General features: G+C 41.7%; 1 protein-coding gene across 2 annotated transcripts in view; it reads right to left on the bottom strand.

Moving 5' to 3' along the window:
* LOC306915956 (voltage-gated potassium channel KCNC1-like) overlaps window positions 1-16,001 on the bottom strand; it is a 48,848-nt gene that overhangs the window by 11,128 nt on the left and 21,719 nt on the right. Inside the window, exons 2-4 of one of the 2 annotated variants that reach the window (XM_079493650.1) lie at window positions 11,360-12,344; window positions 9,390-9,599; window positions 7,977-8,108 (exon numbers count right to left, since the gene is read on the bottom strand). In XM_079493650.1, coding sequence (XP_079349776.1) covers window positions 7,987-8,108; window positions 9,390-9,599; window positions 11,360-12,344 — 1,317 coding nt within the window. In that variant the 3' untranslated portion in view covers window positions 7,977-7,986. The remainder of the gene's footprint in view (window positions 1-7,976; window positions 8,109-9,389; window positions 9,600-11,359; window positions 12,345-16,001) is intronic. The other variant, XM_079493649.1, reaches the window with a different exon arrangement.

Here is a 16,001-nt window from a genome sequence, read left to right as displayed (position 1 = left end):
CGAACCAAGCAAGAATGGGTGGAGTAGCACGGTGTGTGTTAACCACTTAAACCCTAGTCTTAGAGAAACGACCAGAGTTGCAACTGCACTTGGACCGCTTTTTTCCGCTTACACCAAATCTCTCCCCCCAAAAGAGCCGATCTACAAGCTCACTGTGATCTGCTATTTTTGGCGAATGTGCACCACAGAATAGAGATGCTGTGGTTAAAGTGGTTAACAATGTGTTAGCAGATCAATAACATAAATTGCTTGTGGTATAACGAATCACCAGGTCATAGAGTGTATTTATGGCCAAACTCCAACCATCTTAAGGAACACAGTCACAGACAGACGACATCAAAACTACACCAATCAGTACAATACAATGACCGTTGCGCCTTCTTGCTGAAATGGAAAACTATAGAAACGTTGTGGTGCACAGTGGTGGTGCAACTTCACCACTGTGCATAAAACGTCACCATAAATAAAGGTCCTCTCTTTTTATTCTGACTGGCTCAGGCACATTAGTCCTGTAGGCAACTCTGTGAAATATTGATGAATACATTTTCTCTGGTTTTGCGTAGAAGCAGCATGCCACAAAAAGATTTCTACAACACTGCGTGGACAAGCTGAGCTGCTGTTCCAGTGCTAAAGTTCAGCTACAGTAGTTTCCCATTCAGAGAAAACCTGAATATTCCTATACCTGTATATGTTTATCCATTTGATTATTTTTGCTGCCTTGTGGAATACTATATTCTGATCGGTCAATCAAGGCACTTGTGCGGTCTGTTATTTCCTGATAGCAGACCAGCCGTTCTCAATAACAGACCGCTGCTATCTGAGAAAAGCGTGTAAGCTAATATATAATCATTTTAAATCAATATTCCATGTCAAATTATTGATTTTGTTCATAAGTAGCCATGTAATAAGTGGCATAACGTACAGTGAGGAAGTCGTTATTGGAAAATGAATCCCTCCAGGGTGAAGCAGGACCTCTGCTTTGCATCAGTTCCGTTTCAATAACGACCACCTCACTGTACATTATCCCATATACAGTATATTGTCGCTGTCAGCTGGAAACCTTGTACTGTATGTCCAAAATTATTGGACATAAAAAATGTATTGTTATTTGTTTAACCCATTAAGACATGAGACCGATTCTACAAATGCCTTCCAAATCACTAGTTCACACTAGTTCGCAACATCAACATTTTAAATATGGAGATACAAGGTTTCTTAACTTTCTTCCCTGCAGCAACAATATAAATCACCTCACAAGACTGAAAGATGCTCGGGTCGCACTCAACCCAACCATATTCATTATTCAATAGCCGATCATGTTGATAGATCGGCTATTTTTGGCAAAGATATTTAGTTCAGAGTGAAGACAGGATGGAGCCTATCCGATCAACTAAGTAGCCTAATAAGGTTTAAGTGGTTAAGAGTATATAAATAAGGAATCTGATTCTTTGAAACTATCTTATCGGTGATTTAAGATAATATTTACCGTTAGTGACAAACATTTTAGCAACATACTGTAGGACCGCAATGATAATTTTTTGATCATATTTTACAATATTTTCCTGTGTATTGTATAATTATTACAGTCAATGTACTTTTTCATTTATATTTACCAAAAGTTGAAGTTGAATATACTGACATTTCACTTTGAGAAAGAAATATGCTAATTTACTGTTAAAACTGCTTTTAAAAGGACCTAAGTGACAACTACAGTAGTAACTTCATCTTTTAAACGTGTTGGAGCCGGTAAGGCCTTATTCACATTAGAACATTGGCAGAGTGTTGTTAATGTAAATTACTTTTAAACTGTTTCAAGGTCTTAATCAATGAAAATGAACAATCTTCTTAAGCACCAACACTTCAGCACTTTAGGCTTGGAAGGATGGCCCAAATGGTTCCAATAATTCAATACAGTGTTGTTTCCAAACTGTTCTGTTAATGTTCCGACAGCTCATTTGAGAGTAATTGAAAAGTTACAAATTACTTTCAGCTGATGGAATCAATACAGTCTTGGACAGGATTAATTGTCACCAATGTTGTTTATCAGCTTTTGGTTCCCTTTCAGCACTAAGAGTATTGAGGATTTGTTGTGCAACTACCTTTGACTAATGATGAAGAATGCCCTCTGGGTTTAGAGTATGTATCAGACATAGCAGTGCTCAAAAACCAGGGCTGGGGAACCCTTCTATCAAGCATACACCAATACTGTAGCATTTTATACTACCCAGCAATTCCTTTGGATCTTCTCTCGGTGCTAAGCAGAAATCAGCATGCAGCATGCAAAATATGAGAGAGGAAGGGAGAAAGAGGAAGAGAAAAGGAAAACACAGCTCACTTCCAAAGAAAGCTCAAAGCTCAAATCTATAGAACATAATATGGTCGTGTGAATATTATTCACATGGCCATTTTTCTCTGATGTTACATTCAGGTGGTGGAAAGACATAAGAAGAAAATGGCCACCATATGATCAATGATGCACTATGGTTCGTCTAAAGACTAAAATCCAAAATAAAAATAAAAATATAATGTAAGAGAGCATAAATCTGGCTTAGGTTATTTGATTTTGATTTGATATACTTTATTGTCCCTTAGTTTGGTGAAATTCCTCCTCTGTATTTGATCCATACTAGGGAGCACTGAGCAGCTGCACAGTGAAGCGCTCGGGGAGGCCCTGTTCCTTTTAACATACTGTAAGTCTTTTTATATCCAAAATATAGGCCTTATTGCTTAGAGTGTTTAACACTCCGATTGCCCAGAGTTATTTAATCCATTAAATCATAGCGCCCAGCGATTTATAGCAGTGGAGCACTTTTACCGACGGACCGGATGTTATCCCGGTGTGGATGTAGCAGCTAAATGTAGCCAAAACACTCTACAACCTTGTTGGTCGAAACATGTTGGCAGTTGCCTTTTTAATTTAATAAAGGCTTTCCTCATTTTTAACTTTGAGTGCCCGGATCCTCTCTTTTTAACTGTGTCTTTATTGTAGTTCATTAGTAGACATTGCCGCAATTAGGCTACCTTTCTCCATTGGGACAGACATTAAACGTACAGACTCTAGCTTTAAGCAACCGAGTCTGCTGCAGAGATAACATAAATACTGTACCAAGCAGACTTGAATTAAATTGAGACTTGATGAGCCTACGAGAGGGTCTGCTCACTACTTCACAGCAAAATCACCAGAAGGCTTGGCGTTGAGCAAGTGCGCTCTGGGATTCCCCATCAGGGAAACGCGCAAGTCTCCCCGTCAACTGTGGTTGATGTTGACATAATATTACCTACCTAAATTCACACTTAATTTACACTCTGGAGGGTGTAAGTACCTACCTACTGTCAGACTTTTGTTACATTTGCACTGCACTCGCGGCCTGGGAATGGGATGGAGAATGAGTGTTAATCACAGAGGGGATAAATGGTCTGAGGGGAAAACACACACACACCCACACACAGAGGGACTGAGATAAAAGGAGAAGTGCAAATGTTCTGGCCAGATTTCTCACCAAGAAAATACACATTCTGGAAAATGTACAGGTCTGATTATGGAAACACAGGACAGAATTTGAAGAGTGTGTCTGTGTGTGTCTCTGTGTGTGTCTGTGTGTGCCTGTGTGTGTCTGTGTGTGTGTGCGTGCGTGCGTGCGTGACTTTGTAAATTAATATACTGTAAGCAGTGTTCTGAATGACTTTAGTGCATGTCCAGGAATTGCCAAAGCATTCCAATGCTATCCTTGAAGCCAGAAGGTTATGGTGTCATACTATATCATATTCATACATGAGATGATCAGCAACTTGTTAAAGATGCCGCAAGCTCCGATTACATTAGATCTATTGATCGCTTCTGGACCACGACAGAAGCCACAATGTTCTACATGCCTGCATGTATGAATGCAATGTATGAATGAATGAACCATTGTAAAGCGCTTTGAGCACTTGGAAAAGCGCTATAAAAATGCCATTCATTATTATTATTATTTATTATGCCATTTCAACTTGTACATGCCTGGGATGTATTTTGAATGTTCTTGTAAATTACATCTAAGTTATTAAATATTTTACAAATGTATATACACTATATCATTTTTTTATCCGAATTATGGTAAGAATCTGGCCACGGTTGACTTTTTGCAGTGTTGTCATGAAGAGACACTGTGAAAAGTACAAAGTGAACACTGGTTAGTACATGCATGCACAGGGAAAACACTACAGGAAACAACACGGAAGACAATGAAACACAGGTTGACGATGTTGACAACTGTTGATATGATATGAAACGAAGGCCCTAGTTTAAATGTAATCTGCTGCTTCCTTTTGCAATCACTCTGGAAGACTGACTGTAGTGGCTAGGAAGTGAGATCTCTCCAACAGAATGTCTCTGCACTATACACCGGATTAAAAACGTGATATGATTTCTACTAAGTCTGGTGTTGTAATTAAAAAAATGGCCTCAGTGAAATTGTATTAATTGTGGGCATGCATACTGATATGGATAATAATTAGAGCCTACAATCCATAATACGTATGTGAGTATTGAGTATTAGGTCATGAATGAGTGAACCAGTGAGATTTCTGTCATTCTTTCCAAAGAAAATTAACTGTTCTGGCATATTTAGCCCATTGAACTCACCGTACATTCAACATTACTGCTGACCTTTTTTTTTTAAAGAATGTGGAAAAATAAAGATATTTTGGCATTCTTCTTTCTTTCAGCTCATAAACCCACCATCAAATTCTCTGTTTCTGCTGCTGATTCTGTTTGCATTAAAAAATAAAAGACACTTGAATTGTTTTTCCGGGGACTATTTTCAGTAAGTCTTGTCAAATCATTCTGCACTTTAGCATGCATTAATATTTAATAAACCGACTATGACCAAATAAATGTTGCAGAATCTCATGTCTAAGTTTCACTAGACTGAAATTAATGGAACTGAGTGGCCTACCCACAAATAAATCAAACCAAGGAATGCTTTGGGAAATGGTCATCAGTAAGACTGGGAATCATAGTGAATGAGCTAAACATTCCAGAACAACTGGCATCTATTCCAATGTTTTGCTGGTAATTTCCTTCCCACCTTTATCATTCCAATTCTTCAAAGAAGGACAAGGGATGATGGTAGAACTGAAAGTAGAGAGAACTAACTGTACCGAAAAAAACACAAAAAGACAAAGACAATCAAAAACACCTACGCAAAACACATAAAAGACTAACAAGAAAATATATACATAATAATGCACAAAATAACGTTGGCAAAGGTTCACACAAATGAAAAGAATGAAAAGACCACACACATAATAACACACACCTAAAACAACACTGATGCAGAAAACCCACTTCACAAACACTATAGAGATATGTCAGAATACATAGGACAGACATTAATATGTACAGAAAAAAGAAGGGGAAAAAAACTAGGCACTCGTAAACACAAAAACAAACACAAAGAACAAAACGGAGAGAGAAAGAGAGAGAGAGAGAGAGAGAGAGAGAGAGAGAGAGAGAGAGAGAGAGAGAGGATGCAGAAATAGAGGGAGTTCCCAAAGAGAAAGAGCTTATTGAACAAGGTCTAAACAGTGATAGAGAGCAGACAATCAGAGGGCTAATTGACTGCTTGACCTTACTGAGCCATGCATATTTCATTTTGTGCGTAAGAGGTCAAAATGGACAAAAAATCAAAGAGAGGAGACGGATCATAAATTGGCAACAACTTCTTAAGTATGTACTATCTACAACACCCCAAGACTGTGGAACCACTAACAGAAGTGAGGAGTGCTAATGTATAGCTGCCCAAAAACATGCACACTGCCTTTAAAAAACCTGATTAGAACTTGGAATATGACTGCCACCAATGCAGCTTTTTGAAAGCAAGACTTCTATTTTATTTTAAAGGACTTATTCTGGCACTTGTGTTTTTTATATATATAAGAAAGAACCGTTGAATCAGAAAACTGAAGGAATATCAAGGATCTTTGTGTGTAGGGCTTTGACAGCTCAATGCATGCTTACCTTAAGGCAGCATCGAGACAGTTTTCAAGCAAGTCTGTCATTGAGTCTGTCTGTCTGGTCAGTCGGTGTGTATACGTGCTTCAGTCGCCAAGTGCAGTTTTGTGAACAAATATTATTTGGACTATCATCGAGGTCTGCACCGTACAAATACAGTACATGAAGTCTTGATCTTTGAACCACACTAGGCACTGAAAACACAGTTACGCGATCAGGGGAATAGCACTTCAGTTCAGACCCATAACACGCCCACAATGCCACATACTGGAAGCCAGCTTTGTAATGCATTACTTTCGTAAAATTAAATTGGGACTGTCTGGCTCAATGAAAGCCAGCAACCAAAATGTGCTCTGTGTTTCGGCGCGGTATGTGTCATAGTGTACTATCCAGTGACCTTTAACAGCTCCCTGCTGACCCCAGTGACCTTACGCCCCATTGTTCTACACTGCATTCAGTGTCACAAACGTGACAATCAAGGCAGGCCAATTGATCTATAGAAAACACTTGATATGTACATATTAAGTATGTATATTCTTGTGCACGTTCGGCACTGTATTCCAGATAGTACTTTACTTACTTTTAGCTGAAATTAATATTCAATGATGACTTAAGTTCAGCGCATGACAACGTATTGTATTTTCAGAATTCCTTCAAGAAGGAAAGTCCTAAAAAAGAATGCAGTGAATGTCGCCAGGGTTTAGGTCTGTGAGGTCGAGAGAGTGACACAAAAAATAACGACACAATAAAAACAAAATACACGAAAGGAAAATAAAAGAAAGCCACACGACGAAACACGAACACAACACTCAGACGGCATTGAGAAGGACAGGGACACGGTGTATAAGGAACATGTAAGAATGAATAAGCCCACATACAAACGCGTGATATGACACAACCTGAAGGGAGAAAACAACAACACACAGGCACATCAGACAACAACAGGACCCACGACTGGTCTCTTCTTCTTCTTCACTGCTTTGTTTTTGTTGTCGTTTTGTTATTAGTAGTTATTATTAATTCGTTAACACAAAACACTCACTGTAAACCGCACAAGCTCTTATACACAAACACACACCCAGGCATGCTTGCACTAACACACACACACACAGACACACGCACACACACACTGCTGCATTGGTTGACCGCTATGCATTAAGCGGTCTGAATCTGCCCACAAGGGCGTACTCAAGAACATGCTGCTTGAAGTGCCTGCACAGTAAAATTGTCAGTCTTAATGTAACTCTGAGCAAGCAACTGCAAATGTAACCTACTGTACATTTGCACGCTCAGAGTTACATTAACACTCAGACTGTGTATTCATTTACACGTGAACACCCGGGCCTAACCATTACGGACGCTGTAATGTAGTCCCTGATTAGTTTCCCCATAACTCTATTTTCCATCTTGTACATTTTGTATGAGTAAGTGTTAAGCAAGCATAATGGATGTTCAGTTAATTGCAAGATTATCGTTGAGTTCATAAAACTGTTAGCCCATAGAAGTTGGATGGTTTGGCTGGATAAAATATCTTGCTAATTACAACGATGGGACTGTAAAATATATAAAACAAAGTGCTATACCCAACCTTAGCACAGCTGTCGTTATCGACTACCTAATGTAAAGTAATACTTTAAATTCTCACATAATTATCACATTCACACTTTCAGTCAGTCACATAGAAGACACGTCAGAGATGATATTTAAAACGCCACTGAACATAGAGACACAACACAGTGGACACAGTGGCGTATGTTTGTGATTTGGAACTATGCACGCACAGTGTGCGCGAATGCAGGTGTCAGTGTTCAAGTGTTGGTGTCAAAATGTGTATGTCACCGGCGAAAACCCTATTTTCCAAGTGAGCAGCTGCAAAACATGCTACGGTATCTCATGTTAGTAGGATGACATATTTTCCTGTAGGTTTTGATAAAGGTTCGACTAGGCTAAGGGCTCTCTCATTAAATTGTTTTGGTGTTACCTCTGTTGGCCTATGGTTTGATCCAGGAGGAGGTGGAGTTTGCATTGAGGTCCTGCTGTAACAGAGACCCTTCCAGTTTATACCAATCCTCAGTCAGAGGGGAGTCTGGGCTGGTTGCCAGGGCCGCTGCCTCTAGTTTGTTAACAAGGGGGGTTTTGGAAGTTTGGAAGGTGTGAGGGAGTGTTTTAGTGCAGGTAGTTGGTGGTGGTGGTTGGATTGCAACAGTACAAAACAAAGAAAACAAACAGAACGGTTTAAAAAAATGAATTGCGGTTGCCAGGTTTTCAGAAATAAGCGGGAGATAATAAGAACAGACCCAGGGTAAAACAATAAATAAAGGCAAAGGACGGAGGGAATGAGGTGCACCACAAAGGAAAAGAGGAGGGGAAGGAAGATATGGATTCAAAGACGGGGCAGAGAAGAAAAGGAGCAGGGAGGTGTGGATTTAGGGCAGGGGAGGGAGTATCATCATGGGGGGGGGGGGGGGGGTGGGAGGGGGTACAAGACAAAACAAAAGTTAGGCAGGAGGAAGGGGAGAGAGAGATAGAGAGAGATAGAGAGAGAAAGAGAGAGCGAGAGAGGGGAACAGGGAGAGAAAGAAAACATAAGTGACAAGAAGTCAAATTAATGCATGGTTAACTGTCTTGACTGATTCAGAAGACAGAGAGATGTGAGATCATTTATGAGCATGAATGAATGTGTGCAGACGAGACACATAAAAAACCCCAAACAAATCCAGACTGCATGGAGAGATGGACAAATAAACACTCTGAGACAGAGCTGAGAGATATGTAGACGGGTAGAGGGACAGAAAACCTGTGACAATTGTCCCATATCAACATGGCAGCCATTTTGCTCTTACGTCATACCTGAGTACGACATAAGAACAACATGTCCGCCATGTGAATATGGAACAACAGAAATCAAAAAAGATGATACCGAGCTGTGATGGAAACAGAGACAACGTGGATGTGAAGAGGTGGAAACAAACAGAGCAGAGCAGAAGAGCTAAAATGTACTGTGTGCGTGTGTGTGTGTGTGCATGTGCGTGTGCGTGTGTGTGTGTGAGAATACGCATGAATGTTTCATCGTTAGCTGTGAATGGGGCCTCCTGTCACATAAGCATAGCTGCGGCTCCCACAGTTCTTATGTTAGATCTATAGGCTCTCATGTCTATCTGATTAGTTGACAAAATGTTCCTCTCTCACCACGGATGAGGAAATAATGAAAGTGTATCTCATACTATGCAGTGCACTTATCTATCCCGGTTGCACAAGCCTGTTTAGTGCATACATTAACTGAACAGAGGGGGCCAGTATGGTCCCATATTGTCTCTGACGTCTTTTGCTGTGTGGCTCGTGTTGTGCGTAAGCAGTGCGTGTTCATACATCTATCCCCTGGTGGGAAACGTACCTTTCCGCACATTCCCATCTGTGGCGCGGAATTCCCTGGGGTTGAGCAGGAAGCAGGCCCGGTCCTGCTGGTAGCGTTCCCGGGTAAGACCGGCGCTGCCGCCTCCTCTCCCCGCGGGGCTCCTCTCGTCTGGGCTCAGCACCTGGTCGATGGTGGGGCAGTCCTCGTTAGCCAGGGCCGCGGAAGCTGCGTCGCCGTTCTGCTTGGAGTCTGGAGGTGGCGGAGACAGCGGGGAAGCACATAGCAGAAACACAGCCAGCATGAAGGGACATGGAGAAACACTTAGGGCTGTCAACCATTATGAAATTGTGTTTTTGTTTCATTAAACACTGGGAACATAATGGATAAAAAAAAAAGTACAGTTCTGTTTTGGCTCTTAGGCTTTGAAGTTGCACATCAGGGCAGATGTGACAATTTTAATAACTTTATACTTAAATAAGTATAAATAGACGATCTTTTCAGATCTGAAAATGTCTGAAAATATATGAATTTTTATTCGATTATTCAACGATCTCAAATAATTGCGATTAGACGATTATGTAATAATTGTGACAGACCTATAGAAACACCTTTGTAAAACTATAATAAATCAGCGCAAATTATCTTCTTTGAGCGCAACTTTGAGAAACAAAGCAGTGTGGTTCGATTATAATGATGACACTTTATTGTCCATTAAAAGAAAATCCCTGGGGCGTGTATATTGTGTTTGCAATGTGCAATTTCCGGAAGGACTAATTATTAATTAAACACTTGAACTCTAACCTCCCTATTTGAAAATGTCTTTAACCAAAGTCTGGTGTGGGTTTTATCAATATTGAACCAAACATATATACGTATATTCAATCAACTATATCATTTATATTAAATGAATGTACATAATACCGTATATTCAAATGTATATTCATTCATATGCTCACTGTACATTTATGTTTATTAGACTGTTCACTCATTTCAGGTTTAATACAAGGTAACCAAGCAAACAAATCCATTTGTGAATAGACATTTTGGTGGGACACTGCAATTACTGAATTTCCATCTTCTTGTTTTTGACCACATATTTGCATACCACTGCATAATTGTTAGTACAAAGTGACTATTTTGGCATGTAGCCTCGATTAAAAAAATATGTCACAGTTACTTATGACATTTGATTCTCCAACATTTTGGCACGGTGACATTTAATGTTTATAGACTTTTGGGACAACTGTTTCAGAGATCATGAACACATCTTGACATTGTGGTAAGCTGGTGCGTTCAGAGCAGAGAGAGTTGGTGAAGGACGTGAAGGCTGCAGGGTGACTAGACTTAGGCCCAGCTGTCATATCTAATATATGACATGAGCTCCTGCTCCAGAAATCTACACGCACAACCTTTATGGAGGAAGTGTGGAGGAACGCCAGACAGGGAGGGATGTTCAAAGTGCTTATGTAATAAAACCCCATTATTACTGGCTCTCTGATGACTTAAGATAGTAAAAAAAACACATTAAATGTACATTATGGCCGTTAGTGAAGCCTGGAGTTCGGGCATGGAAAATGCAAGCAGAGAGCCAAATCATCCTCCTAATTTCAGTCACAAAGAATATGTGAAGTCAACCCGAGCTAAGATGCATTAGTCTGTTTTAACAGATAATTGAGTTCATTTTCACTGGCGTGGTGTTTGTTCGTCACTGCCAGATGGGTGCCTCAAGGCGACTGTGGGCCAACAGTTGATCATAAATTACACATGACTTGGGCCAGCAAGAGTGGCTCCTCCAGAAGAAACAGTGCATCACTTCTTGACTGCGCTACAGTAACTCCACCACCTGTCTCTGCATTTCCAGCCATAATATCCAGTCACCACTTACCTCGCAGAAGAAGCCTGGCACACTTCAGAAAGGCCTACATTTGGGTTGATAACAAACTTAGGCAATGTCACTCACATACCTCTATTTACTCAAAATAATTCAGCTGTTAATGTAAATAGCTCACCTCTGTTGATCTCTATGATCTCCTCTTGGGCGAGAGGGCAGTCACCCCCTAAACCTCCAGACACACCGATCACACCGCCTAGGACATTTCCCAGAATCCTTTGTGGCGATGCGGTAGCCATTGCCAGGGCATCCGGTTTACAGTAGTTGGGGGAGCCAGGTTGAGGCGCTCTCGGGATGTGTTTGTTCTTCTTCTTGGGAAGCTTCTGCTTGGCCATGGCCAGGGAGTAGTACATGCCGAAGTTGTTGACAATGACTGGCACGGGCATGGCGATAGTCAGCACACCGGCCAAGGCACACAGAGCGCCCACCAACATGCCTGACCACGTCTCGGGGTACATGTCTCCGTAGCCCAGTGTAGTCATGGTGACCACGGCCCACCAGAAACCAATAGGGATGTTCTTGAAGTTAGTGTGGGCACTGGCCGTGGGGTCATCGGGGTCGGCGCCAATGCGCTCAGCATAGTAGATCATCGTGGCGAAGATGAGGACACCGAGGGCTAAGAAGATGATGAGCAGGAGGAACTCATTGGTGCTGGCTCGGAGGGTGTGACCCAGGACACGGAGGCCGACAAAGTGGCGGGTCAGTTTGAAGATACGGAGGATACGGACGAATCGGACCACGCGGAGGAACCCCAGGACGTCCTTGGCAGCTTTGGAGGACAGACCACTGAGACCCACCTCCAGGTAGAAGGGCATGATGGCGATGAAGTCGATGATGTTCAGGTAGCTCCTGAAGAACTCGCTCTTGCTCGGGCAGAAGGTGACGCGGAGAATGACCTCGATGGTGAACCAGATGACGCACATGCCCTCGACATAAGTCAGCCAGCTGTCGGTCACCACTTCATACACGATCTCCTCGCGGGTCACGTTGCCCACCGTGACGTTCTCCGTGTGGTTGTAGATTGTGTTGAAGGCCTCGTGCGTCTCCATGCAGAATGTGGAGATGGAGATGAGGATGAAGAGTAGGGAGCCAAATGCCACATACTGTTGGGAAGGAAGCAGAAGGAGAGACGGGGCGTGACAGAGGACGGGGAGGGTTGGGAGAGAGAAACAGATGTAGCAAGAAAAAGATGATGAATCAGCGACAAATGCAAGTACAATGCAAGCACAATTTCAGTGACCTTACACTAACCAGACAGCACCAACTGGTGGATGTTCAACAATGAGTTTCAGCCACTGGAGGGGATTTCTCTGTGGAATAGAGATACATACGGACTTGCATGACGCCGGATTACATGCTTAAGTGACTTAATTGTTGACCTTCAGGCTAACCTAGTGGCCTGTAAGGCTGTAATGTTTGTCATTGTCATCTATACCCAGTGGTTCTCAAAGTGGTCTCCGGGGACCCCCCAGGGGTCCTTGGGGGGGGGTTTCCATGGCAAAATATAGAACAGTTTAAGGTCACTTTATTTCACAGGCTAGAAGTTAGCCCAATGAGAGAACGCATACGAATGACTATCATTTACTTCCTGCATCATTCGCCACATCTCCCCACCATGTAGAATAGCATATTGTGAACTAAATCTAATCTAACAACAAAAATCTTCAGTTGTGGTTTTTACCAGACATATGGTGATCTGTGGCCTAATATAGCCTATATCAATTTGTCCTTTACATACTGTACAGCCCAAGGATTGGGACACTTTTCGTGTCTTCTTAGCGTGTTATATTCCCATGTCTTTACACAGTGGGTAACACAATAAGACAACATGTATTATAAACCTGCAGATGCCAAACGCAAATGGGAGACGTTGCCTGGGCAGGGTGAGACCTACTGACCATATTGATACTGCAGTGCCAGAGAGAAATGAAGGAAAGGAAAGGGAGTGTAAGGATAAGCCAGATGAATTATAGATACATAAGAGTGTAAGACATAGTGCAGCAGAGCACATGCTCAAAGGCTCTAACAATCTGATGCAGTATTTCATGCAGTATACTGCATATCTGTGTTAGCAGTGTTCAAATGTAACTCATTTCGGTTGTTCTTCTAACTATAGAATAATTTGCATGGTCCAAGTGCATGATGTTTAAGTCTGCAACAAGAAGCAAAATCATGGGGAAGTGCCAATGAAATGCAGATAATAGTATCTGTGTCCATACTGTTTGTCAGCCATAGATTCCATCACTGTCTGAATTACCCACACCGCCATCACTTTAAGTAATTAACAATCCCTTCCTCCCCTACAGAGTATTGTGGTCGGCTGCATAATACCCATACTAGGATCTGTTAGTGTCAAGCTGCCAAAACTATCTCCTTAGGGCAAAATATCTTGGATGGAAAACAAAACAAAGTATACCAATATACCAACAGTGATCTGCATTCTGCCTGGACAGTTCAGTCACTGAGATGAAGAGTGACCGCCCCTCTCCTGTTATTATCTTTACCGTCAATCTTAAAAGACATGCTCACTTTTTGGGGTCATTCACAAATCAGTGTGAGACTGGGTATACAGTAATCTTCATTTCGCTGTGAATTCCCATCAGGGGTCGCCGGAGTGGATCATCGGTTTCCATCCATTTTCTATTCTCTGCATTTTCCTATGGTCACTCCAGCCACCTGCATACTGTGTGCTCTCTCACTGCATCCATAAACCTCCCCTTTTGGCCTCCTTCCTCTTGCCTGGCAGCTCCATCTTCAGCATCCTTCTTCCAGTACTCCATATACACCTCATCCCTCCACCGCACATGTATAAACCCTCTCAACATCAGCGTTCTTGTTTATCCCCAACTATTCCAACCTGGACTGATCCTCCAATATTTTGAATATATAGGTAGGCCTACTTCTTCCACCATTGGCATGCTGATAAAAACCAGTTAACTTGGCTACGGCTGCTGCACAGTTGCTGCTCTACTCCGTCTGCCCTGTAGTGGATATTTATAGATGCAGTATACTTTGTGCATTACCAAATAAATAATAAAGCACAGACATAGCCAGAGGAGGAAAAGGGAGAGGTAATTCATACTTGAGTGGAGGCTATATACAGTATGTAGGATGTCTGAGTGCCCTCAGTGTATTGTGCGTGTCTATATGCATATTTCCAGTGTTATGCACAAACATAATATCAAGAGCTATACAACACAGTGACGCAAAACTGAAAGAAAGGAGTGCTGGTGTGATTCTTCTTTCAGGGCCTATGCAGTGCCTTCATGACAGACCTTGCATGAGTATTATATTTCATTGTTTTAACCAATCTGTATGGTAGAGGATGTGTATACATTACAATATAATTATATAACACATCTGCAGTGGCTGGAGGTGGTCTCCCTACTCTTCAATTGAGATAATTGTGACACTGGTGTCGGATAGGACACCTAATGGTAAACAATTATATAATAAATGCAGGGAATCGCCGTACAAATCGCCACGTGCGTTGCAGACGACCCGATGGGAGTGCAGTGCCCGGCATCCAGTAAGCAAATATTGTAAATATTGTATTATCAATCAAACCTGAAAGGTTGCAAACCCCTGGATTAGGTGCAAAAGTAGTACCTTCCAGGAAAGGCAATATGAGGTTCTACCATACAGAGAACTTATGGTGTTAAACTGGCCTGGCATGTTATGTTATGCTGTGATATTCTGTAACATGAACCTCCAGTTACACTACTCTGCAATAATCATATTTTTGGTTCACAAAACATTTGGTGCTTGGGAGTAAGTAGCCTATCTATATCTACTTCAGGATCAATAATTGTCTATGTACAGTATCTATCTAGAGTATTTACAGCTAATAACTCAGTGTTAGTCTCACTTCAAGAGTGTAAATTATTATTACACTCAAATGAACACATGTGCATCATGTCTGTTGCAGGTTTTGTTTTCCTCTTTTCCAGCTGGTCTCAACTCCCCTGATACTCTCATTATCTCGCTTTATTTCACACACACACACACACACACACACACACACACACACACACACACACACACACACACACACACACACACACACACACACACACACACACACACACAATTTTATGAATGCCATATTGACCCTTTTTGGGGACCATTTCTAAGCCTAACCCTAAGGTATACTTAGATGCAACATCACCGCACAAATAAGTCGGCATAACTTAACCTAACCTAACCTAACCATAACCGAAGCCTGGATCTTTTAAACTCACAATGTGTCGTGTCGTGACGTGTTGTGAGCTTGTAGATATGCTTTTTATTTTTTTTAAATGTTTTTTTGTGGCTTTCGCCTTTGTTCTACATTTCCCATGGAGGGACAGACAGTAGGCCGACAGGAAACGGGGAGAGAGACGGGGGGATGACATGCAGCAAAGGCCGTCGGGATCGGGAGTCGAACCCACGGCACACTGCCAGACTGGATTGCCAGCCAAGGTGCCTGGACCGCTGAGCCATGGCCCAGGCCAGATATGCTTTTTCGACTAAGAGATTTGGTGTAGATGGAAAAAGGTAGGGGACCAGAACCTAGTATATCCCCTGGATGAACATAAACATAATGTTTTTTGTGGTAAACTTTACATTTTGAATTTGTGTTTTTATCAAGTTTTCTTTTCTTAGTTGTGTTATTGCTATTACAGCACCTGCTGTTCCCCTTCATGTAAAACATATTCTGGAATAACAAGAAAATATCTTTCTATATCTTCTCTCTTTCCCTACCTCTTTTCTCCTCATTG

This window comes from Electrona antarctica (assembly GCF_951216825.1).
Source record: "Electrona antarctica genome assembly, chromosome: 22".
Classification (NCBI taxonomy): Eukaryota; Metazoa; Chordata; class Actinopteri; order Myctophiformes; family Myctophidae; genus Electrona; species Electrona antarctica.
This window is presented reverse-complemented; position numbering and strand designations above follow the sequence as displayed.